Source organism: Apteryx mantelli, chromosome 15 (genome assembly GCF_036417845.1).
Source record: "Apteryx mantelli isolate bAptMan1 chromosome 15, bAptMan1.hap1, whole genome shotgun sequence".
In the NCBI taxonomy this organism is placed as follows: Eukaryota; Metazoa; Chordata; class Aves; order Apterygiformes; family Apterygidae; genus Apteryx; species Apteryx mantelli.
The window spans coordinates 23,885,864-23,905,295 of record NC_089992.1 but is presented as its reverse complement, the minus strand read 5'-3'; the positions used below and the strand labels follow the sequence as shown (position 1 = coordinate 23,905,295).

Here is a 19,432-nt window from a genome sequence, read left to right as displayed (position 1 = left end):
CTGCTGGTGGGGTTATGGTGACTCCCATCCGCATATGTCCCAGACTAGAACCTTTTAAAGCTCTAAAAGTGACTCCTCTGGGATGGCTTCTAGAATGGGCTCCTTTGCCAACTGCGGCTTATTAAATGATGCTAGTGTGTCTGCCTCCAGCCCTGAGGCAGAACCAGGCACAGAACCATACCACAGGCCAGTGGGGCCCCCAGGCTGCCCCTGGAGCTGGGAACTTCTGTCCACAGCCCAGGATTGTGCAGAGAGCTCCCAGGCAGGATCCTTCATTGATCCTGCACATCCCTCAGGGGAAGAACCTCACACACATGCCTGGAACAAAGCTCCTGTCCCTGGCTCGCCTGCAGACCACCGCCTGCCCACAGGCAACCCACAGCCCGGGGCTGCGATGGGACACTTGATGTTGGGCAGCTCGGAGGGTTTAGACACGGCTCTGCTGTGAAGATCCTGAGGGCAGAGGCAGCTGGGGCTGGGATCGAGGATCAGACTTGCTGTTTAGCTGCCAAGGGACTTCCCTCTTCTTCCCTTCCAGCTATCAGACATCCTTCGCCCCCCCCTCCAGGTTAGTGTGTATTCGTTGTCTGGGGTCGGGGGGGGGGGGGGCGGAAGCGCCCCTCCCCGTGGCCTCGGGGCAGGGGTGCGGAGCTGGACTCCCAGCTCTCCTTTCCGGCGATGCTGAGACAGTAGGTCCTGGGGCTGCCGAGCCCGAGGGAGAAGTGACCGGGATTTTCACCACCTGCGAGCGGCAGGGAGGCGACGAGACCCCCCCCCCCCCCGAGGGGCAGCCAGGGCGGCGCCCAGCCCCGGAGCCCCCAAGCCCCGGCGCCTCTTGGCTCCGGCCCCCGCGTTTGCACCGCCCCGCACCGAAGCCCTTCGCATCCGCACCCCACGCGTGTCCGTGGGCGCGGGGCGGAGCCGGGGGGACGTGCACCGAGGGACGTGGTCCAGCCCCGCGGGAGGGAACGCAGCCGCAGGGCCGGGCTGTAGCTGTAGGTGGGGCCGCCGGCTGTCGCGGCAGCGCATCGCGACAGACAGCTGGGCGGGTGGGCAGACGCGGGGTCCAGGACAGACCCGGGCCGGGGGTCCCGAGGGTCCCAGGGTGACCCTACCCGGGGCCCGGGTGCAGCCCGCCCCGCCCCGGGGCCCGGCACCCCCCGGCAGAGCTCCCCGGGCGCAGCCGCCGGAGCGGAGGAGAGGGAGGCAGGGAAGCAGGGAGGCAGGGAAGCAGGGGAATCGATCCTCCTAATAAAATCAATTATTTATCGTGTTTCACATCGCGGGGGAAGAGGCGATGGGTAGGGCCGGTCGGGGGTCGCGGGGGGAAGACCCCCACGTCGAGGCAAAACTACCCACCACCGTTTCTCGACGCCTCCCGTGGGCTGCGGAGGGGAGACGGGGGTCTCGCCATTACTGCGTCTTTCCAAAGAGTTTAAACCTTCAGGAGGAAGATGAGGGAGAGCAGCCACGTCCCGGGTAATCCATTGCAGCCCTTCGTTCCCCCCCCCCCCCCGCCTTTCCTTCCCCCTACGCTCAAGTGCTTAAAAGCTATTTGCATTCAATTAGCGCGCTACGGTAGGGAGCCACCCGCGACGGGACGGGCGGAGGCGGTGGCACCCGGAGCATATTGCCCTGATAAATATTACATCGCCGGGGCAGGGGGGCCGGCAGTCCGGGGGGCGGCCGGGAGGGCTCGGCCAGGCTAGGCGCGTCCCCGGCGGCTCGGGACCGCGCACGGCCCCCCGCCCAGCGGCAGCGCTGGGGTGGATATGGGGGGCTGCCCGGCCCCCCGAGTAGCGGCCCCCGCCGTGCACAAGCACTCCCAAGCTCTGCTCGGTGCCGGGATGGGCTGCGGCAGCCCCGGCCCCCGCGGTGCCCCGGGACGCGCTGCGGCAGCCCCGGTCCTCGCTGCCGCAAGCTGCCGCCCAGCCCGGCGCTGACCCCCCGTTTGCATCCCGGCGCCGCCGGTGAGATCGGGCGGAGGCAATCCGGATTGAAAAAGAGCGATGGCGGGAGGGAGCGGGGGGGGCTGGATCATGGCTGTCGTCAAGTGCATGTGAGTTTTAGTCATTGGTCTGGGGGGGGGGTGGTTTGGGGATATTTTTTGGGGGGGGTTATCCCTGCACCGGGGAAGGAGCTGTCTCTCTCCAGCCGGGGTCTGTCTCCGCGGTGGAGGCTGGCGAGCAGCGGGGGTGGGTGGGTGGGTGGGATAGGAAAGGGGTGGCGAGGAGGGAGGGGGCAACCGTGCGGAGGGGGAGGCTGGCAGAAATGCTAATTCCTCGCTGAGCTCTCGGCTCGGCAGCGCAGTGCCCGCACGGCCCCGCTCCGGCGCGCAGCTCAGCCCGGCGAGGCGCGGGGTGCGGGAGGCCCCGCGGCGGCCCCCCCCGGGCGCCTGGCTTCGCTCCGCGCCGGCTCCCGGCTCGCCCCCGCGCCCGTCGCCGTCGTATCTGGGCTGGCGGGGTGCCCGGACGCGGTCGGCGAAGGTCCTCGGGGCTCCTCCGTGCCGGGACGAGCCGCACGCACGGAGCTAAGGAGGAGGATGCGGAGCACCGGTACCGGCGAGGCGAAGTCCTGCGTGTTTCTTAACGCCACTTAGGAGCGGGTAAGGCGCGGGGTCACCTCCCGGGTGCGGCCAGGCGGCGGGAGGGGGGAGGCTGGAGAAGGGCGAGAGGAGGGCGAAAAGGAGAAAAAGGGACACTGGGAAGGGGAAAACTAGGGAGAGGGGAGAAGAGGGGAAGAAAAGTGGGGAGGTGAAGAGAGAAAAAAAGGATGCAAGGAGAAGGAAAGAACAGAGAAAAGAAATAACAGGAAAAAGAGAAAAGAAAGCAGAGAAAAAAAGAAAACGAGATTGGGCGGGGGGGGGAAGAAAGAGCGCAAACAAGAAAAGGAAAAGAGAGTGGAAGGGAGGGAAAGAGCCGGAGGGGAACGAGAGAAAAACGAGAGAGCGAACGGAAAGGAGAAAGAATGAAAGAGAAGAAGAGAGGGGAAGAGAGGTAGCAGAGAAGCGCGGCAGGAGAGGGTGAAAGGCAAGGCGAGAGGAGAGGAGAGGAGAGGAGAGGAGAGGAGAGGAGAGGAGAGGAGAGGAGAGGAGAGGAGAGGAGAGGAGAGGAGAGGAGAGGAGGAGAGGAGAGGAGAGGAGAGGAGAGGAGAGGAGAGGAGAGGAGAGGAGAGGAGAGGAGAGGAGAGGAGAGGAGAGGAGAGGAGAGGAGAGGAGAGGAGAGGAGAGGAGAGGCTGCCGGGGGAGCCGGGCGCGGACAAAGGGGGCGCGGGCGGGCGCCCCCCCGCCGCCGCCGCCGCCCAGCCGCGTCCCGCCGGGCGGCCGGACCCGCGCCCGCACCGTGCCCGGGGCGGGGGGCGCCGGGGCGGGCGGTGCCCTCAGAGCCCCTGTCTCGCCCGGCAGGAGGGAGATGGCCCCGCTGCTGATATTGTGCCTGGCGGCCCTGCTCGGCCTGGCCCGGGCGTGCCCGGAGCCCTGCGCCTGTGTGGACAAGTACGCCCACCAGTTCGCCGACTGCGCCTACAAGGATCTCCAGGTGGTGCCCACCGGGCTGCCCTCCAACGTGACCACCCTCAGCCTGTCTGCCAACAAGATCACCTCGCTGCAGCGGCGCTCCTTCGTGGAGGTGACCCAGGTCACCTCCCTCTGGCTGGCACACAATGACATTCGCTCCATCGAGCCCGGCACCTTCGCCATACTGGTGCAGCTGAAAAACCTCGACATCAGCCACAACCAGATTGTGGACTTCCCCTGGCAGGACCTCTACAACCTCAGCGCCCTCCAACTCCTCAAGATGAACAATAACCACATGGCCCAGGTGCCCCAGGGAGCCTTCCACACCCTGAAGGACCTCCGGTCCCTGCGCATCAACAACAACAAGTTCACTGCTCTTGCTGAGGGTATCTTCGACTCCCTTAGTTCCCTCTCCCACCTGCAGATCTACAACAATCCCTTTGACTGCTCCTGCAAGCTCCAGTGGCTGAAGAAATGGATGGACAGCACACTAATCTCCATCCCAGAGAAGGACTCCATCACTTGCAGCCTCCCAGAGCAGCTCCAAGGAGTGCCGGTGGGGAAAATCCCAGACGTGCAGTGCACGTCGCCTTCTGTGCAGCTCACCTATTTCCCCAACCTGGACACCACAGAGCTCTTTGATGGCTTCACTCTGACACTGCACTGTGCCGTGACAGGCAGCCCCCCACCTGAAGTGAGCTGGAAGATCCGCACCTCCAGCCAAGCCCTGGAGATCAAAGGGAGCCCAAGAGAGAGCACTGGGAAGGACCTCCCCAAACAGGACCTCGAGCGCTTCCTGGTCTTCAAGAATGGCACCCTGGTGATTCCTCACCTGAGCAAGCGGGAGGAAGGCACCTACACCTGCCTGGCCACCAATGAAATGGGGAGCAACCAGACCTCAGTCAACGTGGCTGTGGCTGGGACCCAGAAATACCCGCTGCAGCCCGGAAGGGATCCCACGGGTGGCAAAGCATTGCCAGGTGATAGGAAGCCTGGGGCCAAGGGAGCAAAGAACAGTGTGCTCATGCCAGATGAGAGGAACAAACCTCTCAGCCCCACTCGTCAGAGCCAGCCATCCTCAGCAGCTGGGACAGAGTCCATAGGAGGAGGGCAAGTGCCCTTTCAGCTTCCTCCCTTTGAGAAGAAGTGTGGTTCCACACAAGCCAGCAGATACATCTCCAACCATGCCTTCAACCAGAGTGGTGACTTCAAGCAGCACACCTTCGACCTGGGTGTGATTGCCTTAGATGTGTCAGAGCGCGATGCCAGGGTGCAGCTCACACCCACTTACATGCAACCCGAGAAGGTCCACCTCAGAATGCTCTACCTGTGCCAGGAGAGCAGCCAGGGCCACGCCGTGGTCCAGTGGTCTAAGATCGAGGAAGGGGTGAACTCATACTGGTTCCAGGGTTTGAACCCTGGCACCAACTACTCTGTGTGTCTCACCTACCTGGGGGAGGACTGCCAGGTCCAAGTGGTCTTCACCACCAAGAAAGAGATCCCCTCGCTCATCATCATTGTTGTCGTGAGCATCTTCTTGCTGGTCCTGGCCACCCTACCTCTGATGGGGGCCACATGCTGCCACCTCCTCTCCAAGTATCAAGGGAAGACCTACAAGCTTATCATGAAAGCCCAGAACCCGGACCAGATGGAGAAGCACATGGCTGCCGACTTCGACCCCCGCGCCTCCTACCTGGAGTCTGAAAAGAACTACAATCCCAGTGAGGTGGGGGAAGGGGACGTTGAGGAAGAAGAAGATGAGGAGGAGGACGACGACGAAGGAGGGAGGAGGAGGAGGAGGAGGACAGAAGCCGAACGGGCTCCGGAGCTGGAGCGAGATGAGAGCGTGGCAGCCAGCTCCATGGCGGAGTCGCAGTCCAAAGCCAACGCCGAGGAGTTCGAGGTCCGCTCCGAGTACAGCGACAAGCTGCCCCTGGGCGCCGAGGCGGTGACCATCTCCCAGGAGATCAACGGGAACTACAGGCAGCCCGCCCGCTGAGCCCGCCCGCCCGCGCCCCGCTCCCGCCGCCCCGCTCCCGCTCCCGCCGCCCTCGCCCTGCCCTGCCCGGCCGCTCTCCCCGCCGCCCTCCCCGCCGCTGGCGAGCCGCAGCCCGGGGCCGCCGGCCGGGGCAGCCGTCGGGCCGCTGCTTCCTGCCTTCCAAGGGAGGAGCGAAAAAGAAAGAACGAAAAATCCTAAGCGACACCCGTGCGTCCCTCCTCCTCCTCCTCTTCCTCCTCCGTCAGATCCTTGGAGAAGGGTGAACGCACGGACACCGCGCAGGGGACCTCGCCCGGGACTGCTCGTATCGGGGTGGGCCGTTTCTCCCACGATTTCGTTTCCGTTTGGATTCGGTCGGCGTCGGGGGTCTCTGCACAGCCGCGATCCGGTGACGGTCTTCCTCTCGGGTTTGCTACAGTATTGCAACGATTCCCCCTTCCCCCGGCCTTTGCCCTCCGTTCTCCCTTTATTTTCTTTTCCCCTAAAGGAAAAGAACGAAAAAAAGAGAAAAGATGGGTAAAACAAAAACCCCAATATCCCAAAACCGTTTTCTGAAAACAAGCGGCCCCGCCGTGCGCTGGCTCCGCCGTGCGCCGGTCCGGCCCCGCAGCTCCCCGGTCCCCGCCGCTCCCCGGAGCGCTCCCCGGCGGGTCCCCGCCGCTCCCCGGTGCAGCCCCGGCGGGTCCCCGCCGCTCCCTGGTGCGGCTCCGCCGCTCTCCGGTGACTGCGTGCCGTTCCTCGGTGAGTGCCCGCCGCGCCCGGTGCGAACCGCGCCGTGTCCTGGTGGGTCCCCGCCGATCCCCGGTGTGGTCCCCGTCGCTCCTTGATCCCTGCCGCTCCCCGGAGGGTGCCGACTGCGCGCCGGTGCGATCCCCGCCGTGCCCTCGTGGGCGCCCGCGGCTCTCCGATGTGGTCCCCGCCGTCACTTGGTGGCTGTCGGCCGCACCCCGGTGGGTCTCCGCCGCGTCCCTGTGGGTCCCCGCTGCTCCCCGTGGGTGCCCGCCGCGACTCGGTGGGTCCCCGCCACTCCACGTCGCCGTGCGACCAGCGGGTTCCCGCCGCGCCCGGCGGGTCCCCGTCGCTCCCCGGTGCGCTCCCCGTCGCTCCCCGTGGATCCCCGCCGCGCCCCGTGGATCCCCGCCGCGCCGTTCAGGACCCCGGGGGGGGGGGACAGTTCCGCGCCCGGGAGGGGCCCCCCCCCCACGACCCCCCCGACATCCCCCCCCCCCCGGCGGCGGGCCCGGCCCCGCTGCGGGGCTCTCCCCAGCGAGGCGCGGCGGCGGCCCCCCCCCCGATGTGTGTTGGCTAGAGTAGCGTGCTGTAGGAAGTGTCTGGTCCGTAGATGTGTCTGGTGCTCGCCGGCGGCGGGAGGCGAGGGGCCGCCGCGCACCCCGGCCCGGCCCGCGGGCAGCCGGAGGAGCCCCGGAGCCAACGAGAACCTCGGTCTTTTTTCTACGCGCTTCTGTCTGTGAAAGAGTCAATAAAAGGGATTGAAAGTGGAGCCGGCTCCTCGCTTGTCTGGGGACGAGGCGTCCCCGCGCTCCCCGGGCGCTCCCGGCCCGACCGGCGGCTCGGCTCCTTCCCCCGTGCCCGCCCGGGGGGGGAGCGGGGTCCCGCCGCCGCCGCCGCCGCCGCGGGGGACGGGGCCGCGGGGGGAGGCGGCCCGGCACGAAACGGCACGCAGCGGCCCGGCTGGGGGACCCCACGGAGACAGGAGGCGGCAGCGAGAAACATCACCGCGGCTACGGGCAAGAGAGGTCTGCGTGTGCGAGGGAGGCACACAAACACGCGCAAATGTGTGCTATAAATATATATACGTATATATATATATATATGTCCACTCATACATCGTGCTCACATACAGTATATTTATATATTTATGTATAAGCATATATATACACACACCGTTCACACACACTATATATATAAACATATACACACACTATATATATTTACACATATATACACAGGCTATTTATATGCACAGATACTATATATGTATATATATACAGGGTACACATCCATTTTATATATACATGCTATGTATACACACAAAGAAACATTATATGAACAAACCATGAGCATACATTTTATATATACTTACACTATACACATTATAAATATATTTAAACACAGAATATTTAGAAAAATGTAATAAACCAAATATATATTTTACGTACTGTACACACACTCTATGTATACACACTTTCTACACACAAACACATACACTATATTTACACACTGCATATACACACACACTCTCTACACACATTATATAAATATGTACATGCTGTGTATACACACATGTGATACACATACAGTATATACATGCTATTCACATAAGTGCTATATATCTATGCACACAGAATAAGTAGGCTCACTATATGTGCACAGACACGCTATATACACCTACACTACTGTGCACACACGCACATTTTCTCCCTGCCCGCACACACACGCAAATGCTTGTCTCCTGTACGCTCTCTGTATGCAAGCACGTATATGGATGCATCCCCGGTGCCGTCCTGCCCTGCGGCGCTGCGGCTGGGGGGTGCGCGGTGCCGGGTGGGGGTCCCGGCGGCAGGACGGGGCTGCCCGGGCAGGGTAGTGCCAGCCGCCGTGCCCACCCGCGGCCCCGGGCGCTCCGTGCCCCCCGGACGGAGGTGCTCCCCACCGCCGCACGCGCGGCGCCTCCAGCCCGGGGCTCGGTGCCCGCAGCGGGGGCTTGGATGTGCAACACCTCCCCTGCCCAGCGCAGCCCAGCCTGGCCGGGAGCGCTCTCCTCTCGCCCCGCTGATGATTTAAGCCCACAATTACACTGAGAAGATTAAGGCTGGCTTTAATTCCATCTCGTTTCTGGAGCTACCCAGCTACATGCCCGTGACACGGATACTGTCCCTATCTGAGGCCGTGTCCTGCTGTACAAACGAGGCCAGTCTGATGCAGGGACAGTCGCACGTGCACCAGCACCAGAGGTGGCTCAGGATGCCCCATGGGTACCCGAGGTTTGCAAGCCAGCCTCCAACCGCCTCCGTAACAGGGGCCAGGGAGATGCCCAAGAGGCAAAAGACAGCAAACTGCAGACCTGCAAGCCCCGGGGAGCAGGGGAGGGCTGCGCCACCCGGACAGGGACGCGCACGTCCCCATCTCTGCCCAGACACCGCGCAGCGACCACGCAGCCCGGGGTGCTGCCGGGGAGGGAGCCAGGCACCCCCCGGCGCGCCCCTCGCCCTCCCCAAACGCCGGCCTCCGCAACCCGGCGGAGCCCCCCCGAGAACATACATTTTTCCATCCTTCAGAGGACAGCTTTCTATTTTAAGTCCACCCTCTGCTGGCTCTGCATCTTTCTCGTATGGCAAAGAAAGGGAGCGCAGAGAAGACAGACAAAGGAGGTCAGTGAGCGAGGAGGCGGTGGGTGGGGGGCGCCCACCGAATTGCCCCCAAACCCAAGGAATTTGAGGCACTGCCAGGGTGGCCCAGGTGTTTGCTCGGCGTTTAAAAGCATGTGCAAAATGGAGAATCCCCGCTGTAGACAAATCCCCTTCTGCGGATACACTTTAATTGAGTTTTATGCTTTGAAACATACACGGAATAGAAAAAGAACAATCATTTTTGTCTCCATTTAATTAGGGAGTAATAGATTTCCCTGCCTAATGTATCTACAGGGAATCTCGCTCTGATGAGATATCTACCAATGCTGGATTACTCTGAGATTTGCTCCTCTTCAGGAGGGCACTAATTAGTGCCCGGACAGCCAAAGGCATAAGAAGGGATCAGGGATGGAGCGCCGCATCCTGCCACGCTCCCCTGTCCACGGGCCGTTTCTGCCGGCTGGCGCCGCCTGGAAAGGGTTAACGCGTTGCAACAGTGTGGCTCGGCCCCTTCCTAAGGCATTAACCCTTCTCGGTAGCCTGCAACCGAAAGTGGCCTCGCGGGGTGGCCTGGATCCACGCCGCGCACGGGGGCAACCTCCGCCTCGCCTGCCTCGCCTCGGCGCTGACGCCGAGCTGCAGTGGGACGTGCCCGGGGGTGATGGGTGACGAGCGATGGGCGACGAGCCGCCCTCCCCAAAGCGGCACCCCCCTCCGGGATCCACCCTGCTGTCCCAGCGCTGGAGCAAGCGGGCCCCGGGGTGGGGGCACAGGGGGCTGCGTCCCGGCACCCTCAGCCTCCGCGGGCTCTGACGGCAGCGGCGGCAGCGGAAGCAGCCCAGCCGCACTGACCCCCAGCGCATTCCTCCCTCCTCTCCCCATCTGCCTTTGGTTACCCGGCCGGCGCGGGGGCTGCATTCCTCGCCGCTTCGTAAGCCTCGCTCGCAGGCCGGGGGTACCACAGGGGGACGCCTGGGGAGTGAGAGGCCCCCAGACCTGCCCTGCTCTGCCTTAGCTCGGTCAGGCCCCGGCTGGGTGCTGGGGCAGACACCTCCACCCGCTGCTCACCTCCTTCCCACCCCAGGTCTCCCGGCCTCCAGCCCTCCACATCCCCCTGCAGCACAGGGGAAGGAGCCACTGCGAGTCCCCAGGGGCTTTTGGTTTCCTCCAGCTGGGCAATGACAGACCTCTCCCTCGGGACAACAGACCACTGGGAGAGAGAAGAGTGAGGCTCTTTGGACCACGTACAGCACCTTGCACCCAGGCAGATGGGGCTGACAGGCACTTACGTAGTGATCCTAGTCACTCTACCAAACACACCTAGGCTTTGTGAAGCTGTATGGCACTGTTTGCCCACGGCAATCCCAAAATGAAGAGGTTTTCACCCCTGCCCCCTCCTGCCCCCAAATCATCTCTCACCCTAGATAAAGATCTCAAGGCAAGATAACGTCACAGTTTTCTCCTTGTTATGGCCACCCCCAGCATTAGAGATCTCACCCACTGCTACTGAAGCGGGGTCCTTGGTTGTGTCTCCCGTGGGGGTCATTCAGGTGAAGGGGCCAGAGACCCTGCAGAAGACAGCGAGAATCCCGCAGCTGCGTACAGGCTAAGTGGGGCTGCGTGATAACGCAGCTGCACAGTAACGGCAGCTCCAAACCTCTTCCAGGGCATCCACAGCCTGCATGGAAGCAGTAGCACTGTTGTTTCCCCCCAGCCGTGGTGTCCAGGGGGGTGAAATGAGATGAAAATCCTCAAGCAATGATCCAGGAAGTGCAAGTCCCAGGGTCCCTGTAGAATTAGTCAGAGCAGCATCTTTGATCTGCTTCACTGATGTAACCAGGCAGAATTAGGCCAGTTCCTCTAAAGTCAGTCCTGCTCTGTGTCCTCTGCTGGTTCAAAATCCCAGAACCCTCCCAGATGTCCTCTGAAGCTGATTAGGACGTGCCAGTGTGGTCAGTGGGTGACGTCACTTCGCAGTGTGGGTAGGCAGCCCCAAGCGCAGACCAGAGGCTCTGCCGTCAGGGCCTTGCATCTCCAGCCTGACATCAGTCCGACATGCTGCAGGATCAGGCACGCCAGCGATATCAACCCACAGGGTCTTTCTGTGGCAAGATCAGAGAAAGAACAAGGCAAATTTGTGCCTTTGACACTAGAATACTGCCAGGTTTTGGTGCTTGTTGGAGCAACTAACAGGATGTCTGCAACTTAGCCTCATGCTTCAGGGCAGTAAGAAAAGGGGGGGCAGGAAGTAACCCCTTGCTGGCCCTGCCAAAGCATCACAGCCAAGAAGGCCAATGATTTAATGCAGCCCCCCTCAATACCTTGCAAAGCAGGTACTGATCCCACCACAGTGAGTTTATGCTGCCATAACTTGGTCTCAAGGGTGGAACAGAAAATTCCTGCTCCCAGCTGCTTGTCTCAACCCCTGGCAGCCTGCAAGTCCCACAGCCATGTCAAAGCCATGCTGTAAGCCTGCCCAGTGAACTGATCTGGATTCAAAATAATCCCCTTCTCCTTTCCACAGTGCTATTTTTAACCCCAATCCTGTTCACAGCCTGGCCTTAGTGACAGCTGCGTCAGCACGAGCGTGAAGACAGTAAGCTGTGGCTGGGTCTCCCGAAATCAGTGTTGTGGCCAAGTTTTCCCATCTTACAGAGCCAATGTGGCAAGTCACCTTTCACGGGAAGCCTGGCAGCCCATATCCTGCCAGGGTGCTGAGCAGTGTGAAGGCTGCCCATGGGGCATCACCACCATCCGCCATCTCAGGTGGTGGGGGATGAATCCAAGCTCCCTGCTGCAAGTCCTCTCCTTTCACAGGCTGATTGCAAAACCTGCGTGTGCCACAAGCCTGCCCCTCCTTTGGCTTTCTCAGCAGGTTTCATCTTGGAAAAGGACAGAGCTGGAAGAGCCCTGCTGAACTGCCACACTGAGTTTATTGGTTCCTCCACTATAGCTGGGTCTTCATGATCTAGCTTAGTGTTTGTCCCCTTCTCCTCCTCTTTAGGATCATAGGATATCCAGATGGGAAGCTACCGCTGGATGGTCTGGTCCAAACCTATGCTCTAAACAGGGCCAACTTCAAGGATACATCAGATTGCTCAGGGCCTTTTCCAATGAGGTTTTGATTCTCCCCAAGGATGGAGATCTTTGCACCACTCTGGGCGCCTGTCTCAGGGCTGCACTGCTCTCCTGGGGAAGGACTGGAGAAGTTTTTGAACACTGCACAGCTCTGAGCACCGGGCACCTCAGTGCTTGCAGGTTGAGGGCAATTCACATGGTGTTGTTCTAACACCAGCCCTGCAGTGGATGGGTTTCCTACAAGAGATGCCCATTTGGCCAGTGGATACGTATGGGAGAATGGAGCAGGGACATCTCTGCACCCCAATCTCCCAGACTGCCATGTCTGCCCTGAAGGAGGAGGTAAAGGGACTGCCTGAGTTGTCCTGCCAGGCAGGAGGACAGTGGCTGCAGGACAAACTCATGCCTCATCTGCTTTTAAAAGCTTTTACAGGTAGTTCATTGCAGGGCAGAAAGGTGGCTCCAGGTGTCACACAGCCCCTGTCCACACTGCTTGAACCCAAACACATCCCACCCTCCTCCCCACCCTGCCCCGACCCCACGCAGCCCTGCAGCAGGTCATCCCGCCGACCCCTGAGACACAGAAGCTGTGAGAGACAACTCACCAGACAGCTGTCTCGTCCTCTCCCATCGGAAGCCAGCCATCCTCGGTCCTAATGTCCCTGAGATGTCCCCCGTGAGGACAGACAGGACAGACAGGGTCCCCTTTGGCCTGAACCCCAAGGTGTGGGGTTTGGGCCCCCAGGACGCAGAGCCTTTGGGCGCTGCACCCAGCATCCTGCTGCCCAGGCTGGAGCTGCGACAGCTCCGGGGGCAGAGAGCCGGGCCAGAAGCAGTTCGGCTCCACCAGGAATTCACTGGGAGGAGGGCGAGGGGGAGAAAAGGCCCGGAGTTATTTTCCCTGTGATCGCAGGGCCTGGGAAGGCGAGATCTGGTGTGGGTCGGTGCCATGGAAAACAAAAGGGCCCGGGGGACGGGGAGGGGGAGGAGAAGCCCGGTCCGGGCCGAGGGAGCCTGGAGCCCCGGTGCCTCCAGCGCGGCCGCTTCCGCCGCTCGCTGCAGCCTCCAGCGCCGGAGCCGCGGCGGGGGAGAAGTGACTTGGCCTCGGTCCCCCTGGAAGCTGCTGTGCCGGTGAAGGGCCGGGCGGGGCCGGGCGCGGGGTGCGGGCCGGGGGGTGCGGGGGCCGGGGCCGGCAGGGCTCGCCGCGGCCGGGGGCAGCGGGGCCGGTGCCCGGGCAGGGCTCGCCCGCGGCCGAGCCGGAGCCGGCGGGCCGGGGAAGGGAGGGATGGTTATTCACGGCTCTGGTATGCGCCGCGCCGCTCCGCTCCAGCCCGCGGTGCTCACACCGCCCCCGGCTCGCTCGGCCCTCAGCAGCCGCGGGGCAGCGAGCGAGGAAGCCGGGGAGGAGGTAACTGCGCCTCCGGGCGCTCCGGGGAGAGCCAGGCCCGGGGAGCCCAGCGCCGCCGTCCCGGGCCGCGCGCCGCCGCTGCCGGTGCCGGTGCCGGGGGGGCAGCGCCGCCGGTGCCGGGGGGCAGCGCGGTCTGCGCGGCTGCTCCGCCACGGAACAGCACAGCGCAGCGCAGCGCCGCGCCGGGGGTAGCTGGGCCCCGAGGGGGAGGCTGGCGGAAGGGCTCCGGGATGCAGGGGCCGGGGATGGCGCTGCGAGGAGGGAGGGGACGGAGCCGGGAGCTGCGGCCGGGCTGGGAGCACCCACGGCGCGGCCCCCGCGGCACGACCCCTCCCGAGCTAGCCAAGCTGGGGCGGAAGAGGGCTCAGCCCCGGGGCTGAGCCCCCGGCCCTGCTCCCCGTGTGTCCTGCAGCCAGCCAGAGCAGCACGTGTTGGTCAGCGTGAAGGGGATTTGCCCCTGCGAACCAGGAGCTAACACCTGGCCAGGCAGGTGGGGCTAGGGTCTCTGGAGGGCACCCAAAAATTAAACCATCCAGGGACTTTAAAAATCCAGGCCCCCCTCATGCTGCTGCACTCACATTTCCTCTAGCTCCAGGAGCCCTTTAGGATCCTTCCCCAGCCCTTGAACCCCAGCCCTGGTCTCATCTGTCCCTGTGGAGCCCACAGGAGCAGGATGGGGCCCTCTCTGTCCCTGTTTGGCCATCCCACCCCAGCTTTTGCAACATCAAGTCTTCTCCCCCAGTTGCTCTGCAGGGCTTCTTATTCAGTGTCTTTATTGCCAATAAAATCTCCCCCCTCCTGCTCCAAATGACAGGGTTGGGGAATGGAAGTAGCAGCAAAACTTGCTTGCAAGGACAAAGGGGTCTCGCTGCCAGCTCCTTGCAGAGCTGCAGTTAACCTTTTGCATGGTGGGACACAGCTACCATATGTCAGGAACTGTGTGCGTACATGGTCCCCTTTGCAGGGGACAGACAAGGGCAAGACAACAAGAAGGGGAGTAAGGAGTTAGCACTGAGATTAGAAGCCAGAAACATTTAGCTCTAAAGACTTCCAGCAGTCAGGGACCCCAATCTCTCTTGCTGAGAAAAAGCCCTTTAGAGGCTATTTTTTTCCATGACATGGAAAATGTGGAGATTCTGGTTGGTTTGAGGTCTGAAAGTGTGCTGAAAATCCTGAAAGCGTGATAGCTGGGGGAAAGAGGACAGCTGAGTCTGCTTCTGGAAGTATTTTGATGCTCAGCCTGGATTGATTTTAGTAGAAATGGAATAAACAGTGAACCAGGAGTTCAGGTAGAAAGAACACTTTCCGTCCAAAATCTGAAGGGGCATAGGGTTCCCAGAACAGGATGTTAATCTGGGGAAAGTGGCCCAGGTTGTGACATTTTATGAAAGACTAATTGAAGAGACATTTCCTAGTGAAGAAAGAAAACGTTTCAGTGGGAAGTTTTTGGCCAGCTCTTCTCATGTAGGTATTTGAAGGCTCTGTTCTTTGCATAGAAATGCCTTACTCAGATTAGGGAATATTTTAAATAGCCTTCTTACCACACCAGCTGAATTTCTGTGGATAATCACATGGATGTTTCAGTTCTTTGCTGTTTCCTATTATTACTTGGCAAGGAAAAACAAATCCCCAACTCAGCTAGACCCGCAGTCGTGTCCCAGGGAGACAGAGAATGTGGCATCCCGTTCATTCCCCTCCATGTCTCTGTTCTCAGGAGGAAGGATGAATCTGCTTCTCTGCTGCCTGGGCATTGCTGCTCTGCTCGGGTCCAGCCTGGCCTGCCCCAGGACCTGTGCTTGCTCCATAAAGAAGAATGGACGCCTGCTGGCAGAGTGCGCCTACAAGGAGCTGCAGGAGGTGCCGGAGGGGCTGTCACCCAATGTGACGATCCTCACTCTGTCAGCCAACAGGATCAGCTCGCTCTGGGAGAGCTCTTTCTCCGAGGTTCCCGAAGTGCAGTCGCTGTGGCTGGGCTACAACCAGATAAGCTCCATCGAGCCAGGTACTTTTGCACAGTTGGTGCATTTGAAGAACCTGGACCTGAGCCACAACAAGATTGTGGATTTCCCCTGGAAAGATCTCCGCAACCTCAGTGGCCTGCAGATCCTGAAGATGAACAACAACCGCCTGGCTGGGCTGTCCCGGGATGCCTTCTACTCCCTGAAGGACCTGCGGTCGCTGTGGCTCAATGACAATGACCTAACCACCCTGGCCGAGGGCACTTTTGACAACCTGCCCTCCTTGTCCCAGCTGCAGATCTTCAACAACCCCTTCAATTGCTCCTGCAAGGTCTTCTGGCTGAAGAAGTGGACTGAGAACACCTCTGTCTCCGTCACCAAGGGGGGGTCTATCCTGTGTGTGGCTCCCAACAGGCTCAAAGGGAGGGCTGTGACAGACATCCCCGACCACTACTGCATTGCCCCTTCTGTGCAGCTCACCTACCTCTCTAATCTGGACAACACTGTCATGTACGATGGCCTCACCCTCACTCTGCACTGCAGCGTGGCGGGCAATCCCCCACCAGAGATCCGGTGGAAGATCCAGACCTCCAGCCGGAGCATCGAGATCAACAGGCCCAACGTGGCAAGAGACGGAAACATCCTGCCTCCCAGACGCACCAAGCAGAGCCAAGAGCACTTCCTGGTCTTCAAGAATGGCACCATGGCCATCCCCAACTTCAGCAAGGAAGATGAAGGCATATATACCTGCCTAGCTGTCAATGATGTGGGCATGCGGGAGGTCTCAGTCAACGTGGCCTTGGCTGGGTCAGAGAATCCAGCTGATGACCTGCTCCGAAACGCCCCCCAGGCCAGCCATCTGGGAGGCCGGAGCTGCTACAAGGGAGATGAATTGGATCCCTCTGGTGCCGGAGAAAAGCTGGTGATCGTTTACCATGTGCCAAGGGAGTCAAAGAGCAAGGCTGGAATAGTGCCTCAAGTCTGGCTGGGGACCCTCTTGCTGACTTTGGGCATCGCTCTCTGTTGTTGAAGGAAGGAGGAGGAAACGGTGCCTTGGGGCTTCCCTCTCTTTCTGTATCATTTATCTTCACGTAGTGCCATGCGTTTGCTGAGCTTCTGGGAACCGCAGGAGGTCAGGAGTCAAAGGGGATCCGAGACTCAAGCTGGTATTTTAACCCTTCGTTAGATGGGAATCAGGGCTGGGCTCCATTAGTCAAGAGCTTCAAACAAGCTAGAGTGAAATCAGACCTGAGGGCAGATCTTCACCATGCCTGCTTCCTTCCAGGTGTCCAAATCTGCCACCTACTAACTTAGCTCCCCCCCAAGACCGAAGTGTGGCTGCAGGAAAAAAGGCCACCCTTGATGGGGTAAATGGCACCCAGCCTGGGGGCCCATCTCTACCACCACAAGCCCTCCTCCATCTGCAGTAGGGCACAGCAGTGAGGGAGGGGAGGCAATATCTCGCAAAGAGGATCTCACCAGTCCACCGACACGTAAGGGAAGCAAAGATCAGATCCCAACAGTGAGCCAGATGGCCAGACACCTGGTTCCTTTTCTAGCCAGGCACTTACTGTCCTACTACCAACCTCATGCTAAACACTAAGAGTATAAAAGCCAGTCTGAGATTGGAGAAATAGCCTCGGTACGGGGTCCTGGGGTCGCTGGACATGTGGCTCTAGGTGGACAGAGATAACAGCAGCGCTGTGTAAGCAGTAGAGGTAGGCTGGGGAGGAGCAAAGGCATGTTGTATCAGGCCATGGGCTGGAATCAGGCTCTTTGCAGAGCAGTGGAAGCTTTTCCACTGTCTTCATCCCTGTAGGAGCACAAACAGCTCCTGCTGGCTGGAGCCTGGGAGCATCCAAGGTGTCTGCACCCTTCCCAGGCATGGAGGCTCTCTGCACTTTGCAGGATCAGGCCCTGCCGCCTTCTCCCAGGTGCGATGCAGCTGATTCTCACCTCCCTTTTGCCGCTGAAGCCCGCGGTCCGAAACGCTTGGCTGGGCTGGACCCACCGAGCTGCACTGCTGTGGCTCCAAACCTGCCTCAGCAGCAACAGGAGGGGAACTGAGCCCAAAATCACTTCTCAGTGCTCCTCTCTGATGGGAAACCAAGCAGTGGCTCAGTGCTGGAGGGGGAGGAAGAGCTGTGGGAGGGAGGGAGGAAGAATGATTGGTGGCTGGAAAGCCAGGCAGACAGAGAGGCTGAGCTGCCCTGTAGCACCATAAACACAATTCTCCTTAGCGCTTTAGCATTCCCACATGGGACGTATATGCTGTGCCCGTGTGTCCCAGGGTGGCGTGGGGGAGCCTGTTGTCTCACAGGGGAAGCTCTGAGCTTCTCCACTCGCCAACCCGGAGATACGGGCAGTCCGACCCTTGCAAAGGGAAGGGCTGTGGGTTCCCCCTTCTCCTGCAGGACAGCTCGTTCCCTGCTGCGTAATGTACTCGTTCCCCGTGCCTTCTGCTAGCGCTTGTCCTGTAGGAGCCGTACAGAGCTTCCTGCAGCCAGCATTGCCTTGTATCCAAAGCTGTATGGACATATCAAAGTACCAAGCACAATAAATATCTTTTTAAACAAGCTGGTGCAAGCTGCCTCTGTGCTGCCCCCAGGGCCCCCAGACCCAGCACTAGCCAGGGCACCAGAGAGCTCTCCACAGACCCCCCTCTGTTTGGGGGGGGGGTCTCAACCCCCCCCCCCCCTTTGCTTAGCCACGGGGAGACACAGGAGGGAGGAAGCCCTTTTCCACGGCCCTGCATGAGTTGTGGCCGTAACTTCTGCCTGCCTTCCCCACCGCAGCCTGGGCTTGCACGTGACTGTTAAGGGCTGGATCCGAAAGGGAGGGGGATGCAGTACCCCCCCCTTTCCTTCCACCTCACCTGAAACCCTCCCCAGACCCAGCCTGCACTGTAGCATCCCCCCATGATGGACCTGCAGGGAGGGCATGGGGTGCCAAGGGGTGCCCAGAAATCCCCCCCCCCTCGCTCTCTGCAGCCTGCATGTGCAGGGGAAGGCAGAGCCGGCAAACACCGCGGCAGAGCAGCTGTCTCAGCACTCCCGGGCCTCAGCACAAGCTCTCCAGCCCTACAATTCAATCTACAGCCAGTTTGCAGCAGTCCCCTTTTGGGAAAGAAACGGGCACGGATGGGCTGGGCTTGAGCTATCCCTCACCTGCCTCGTCCCAGCGTTTCCTGCAGGAACGGGTCTCCGTTATGGGCATGCACTAAGATCTCTGCGAGAGCCCAGAGGGAGGCTGGAGGAGAGCGCCCAGCCTGGAGACAGCTAGCACTTCCTCATAGGAACGGCCTTTGATGCTAACGGGCGGACACATATTTTTCCCATTACAGGCAGAAAGGGTGAAAAAGAAATCCCAGCCCAGACACAAGTGCTAGAAGGCTAAATGCCAGGAAGAGAGTTTCAATTTTGTTTCATAGGACTTTTAAAACTTTTAAATCACAACCTTTCCAGACTTGCAAACCAGCTCATCCCGCAGTCACCTCAATTTTGCTTAAACCAGTGCCCTCCCCTCCCAGCCTGCACAGGAAAAGGTAGGTACAGGCGCTCACTCCTGCAATGTCAGCTCTGGTTTGGAGACGGGGATACAAACGTAAATAGGGGGTTGGGCTCCCAACAGCCCTAAGCCATGCTAGAAAGTCTTCTGGCCACATTACTGGATTGCCAAATCGTCAACTTTGCCCATAAAAATCTTTCTGAAAGCGGTTAGATGCGGCCCTTTCTCCCTGGGTAACCACCTGCTGAGGACACGCCAGTGTGGGAGGCAGCTGTTAGCCAGGACCCCTTGGCAAAGGGGCCGGAGCCGAGCACAGCCAGCTGCCTGCGCAGCAACACTGAATACCACCGACCCCGGCCCGAGCAGACCTCGCAGAGCCGCTTGCGCCCACCACCGCTACCCCTTGCTGTGCTGACGCGTGCGGCTGTTTTGTCTCCAGAAAGGTAAATGGCTCCACGCTTGCCAAGTTTCCATGTTTGCTCGTAGCTCTCATGGCAGGTTATTAGCAGTATTAAGCATCTCTCGTTCATAACGAACGGGCGCTCTGCCATGCAGCTCCACTTTTAGATGCAGCTGGTAATCCCGTACTTGGCACCG

At 60.5% G+C, this 19,432-nt stretch overlaps 2 protein-coding genes across 4 annotated transcripts; both read left to right on the top strand.

Moving 5' to 3' along the window:
• The first annotated feature begins 2,322 nt into the window (after window positions 1-2,322).
• Window positions 2,323-5,525, top strand: LOC106500157 (immunoglobulin superfamily containing leucine-rich repeat protein 2). The gene is made up of 2 exons (XM_013961845.2): window positions 2,323-2,605; window positions 3,404-5,525. Exon 2 carries the CDS (start codon window positions 3,411-3,413, stop codon window positions 5,511-5,513), a length of 2,103 nt encoding a protein of 700 aa, XP_013817299.2. The 5' UTR covers window positions 2,323-2,605; window positions 3,404-3,410; the 3' UTR covers window positions 5,514-5,525.
• A 3,325-nt stretch (window positions 5,526-8,850) lies between these two features.
• On the top strand, window positions 8,851-17,904 carry ISLR (immunoglobulin superfamily containing leucine rich repeat). 3 transcript variants are annotated; one of them, XM_013961851.2, is made up of 2 exons: window positions 8,851-8,905; window positions 15,085-17,904. In XM_013961851.2, the coding sequence occupies exons 1-2, from the start codon at window positions 8,866-8,868 to the stop codon at window positions 16,356-16,358; spliced, it is 1,314 nt and encodes a 437-aa protein (XP_013817305.1). In that variant the 5' UTR covers window positions 8,851-8,865; the 3' UTR covers window positions 16,359-17,904. The 3 variants fall into 3 exon arrangements, with proteins under 3 accessions (XP_013817305.1, XP_067161438.1, XP_067161439.1); XM_067305337.1 differs by lacking the exon at window positions 8,851-8,905 and adding an exon at window positions 12,892-13,093; XM_067305338.1 differs by lacking the exon at window positions 8,851-8,905 and adding an exon at window positions 13,300-13,370.
• The last annotated feature ends 1,528 nt before the right edge of the window (window positions 17,905-19,432 follow it).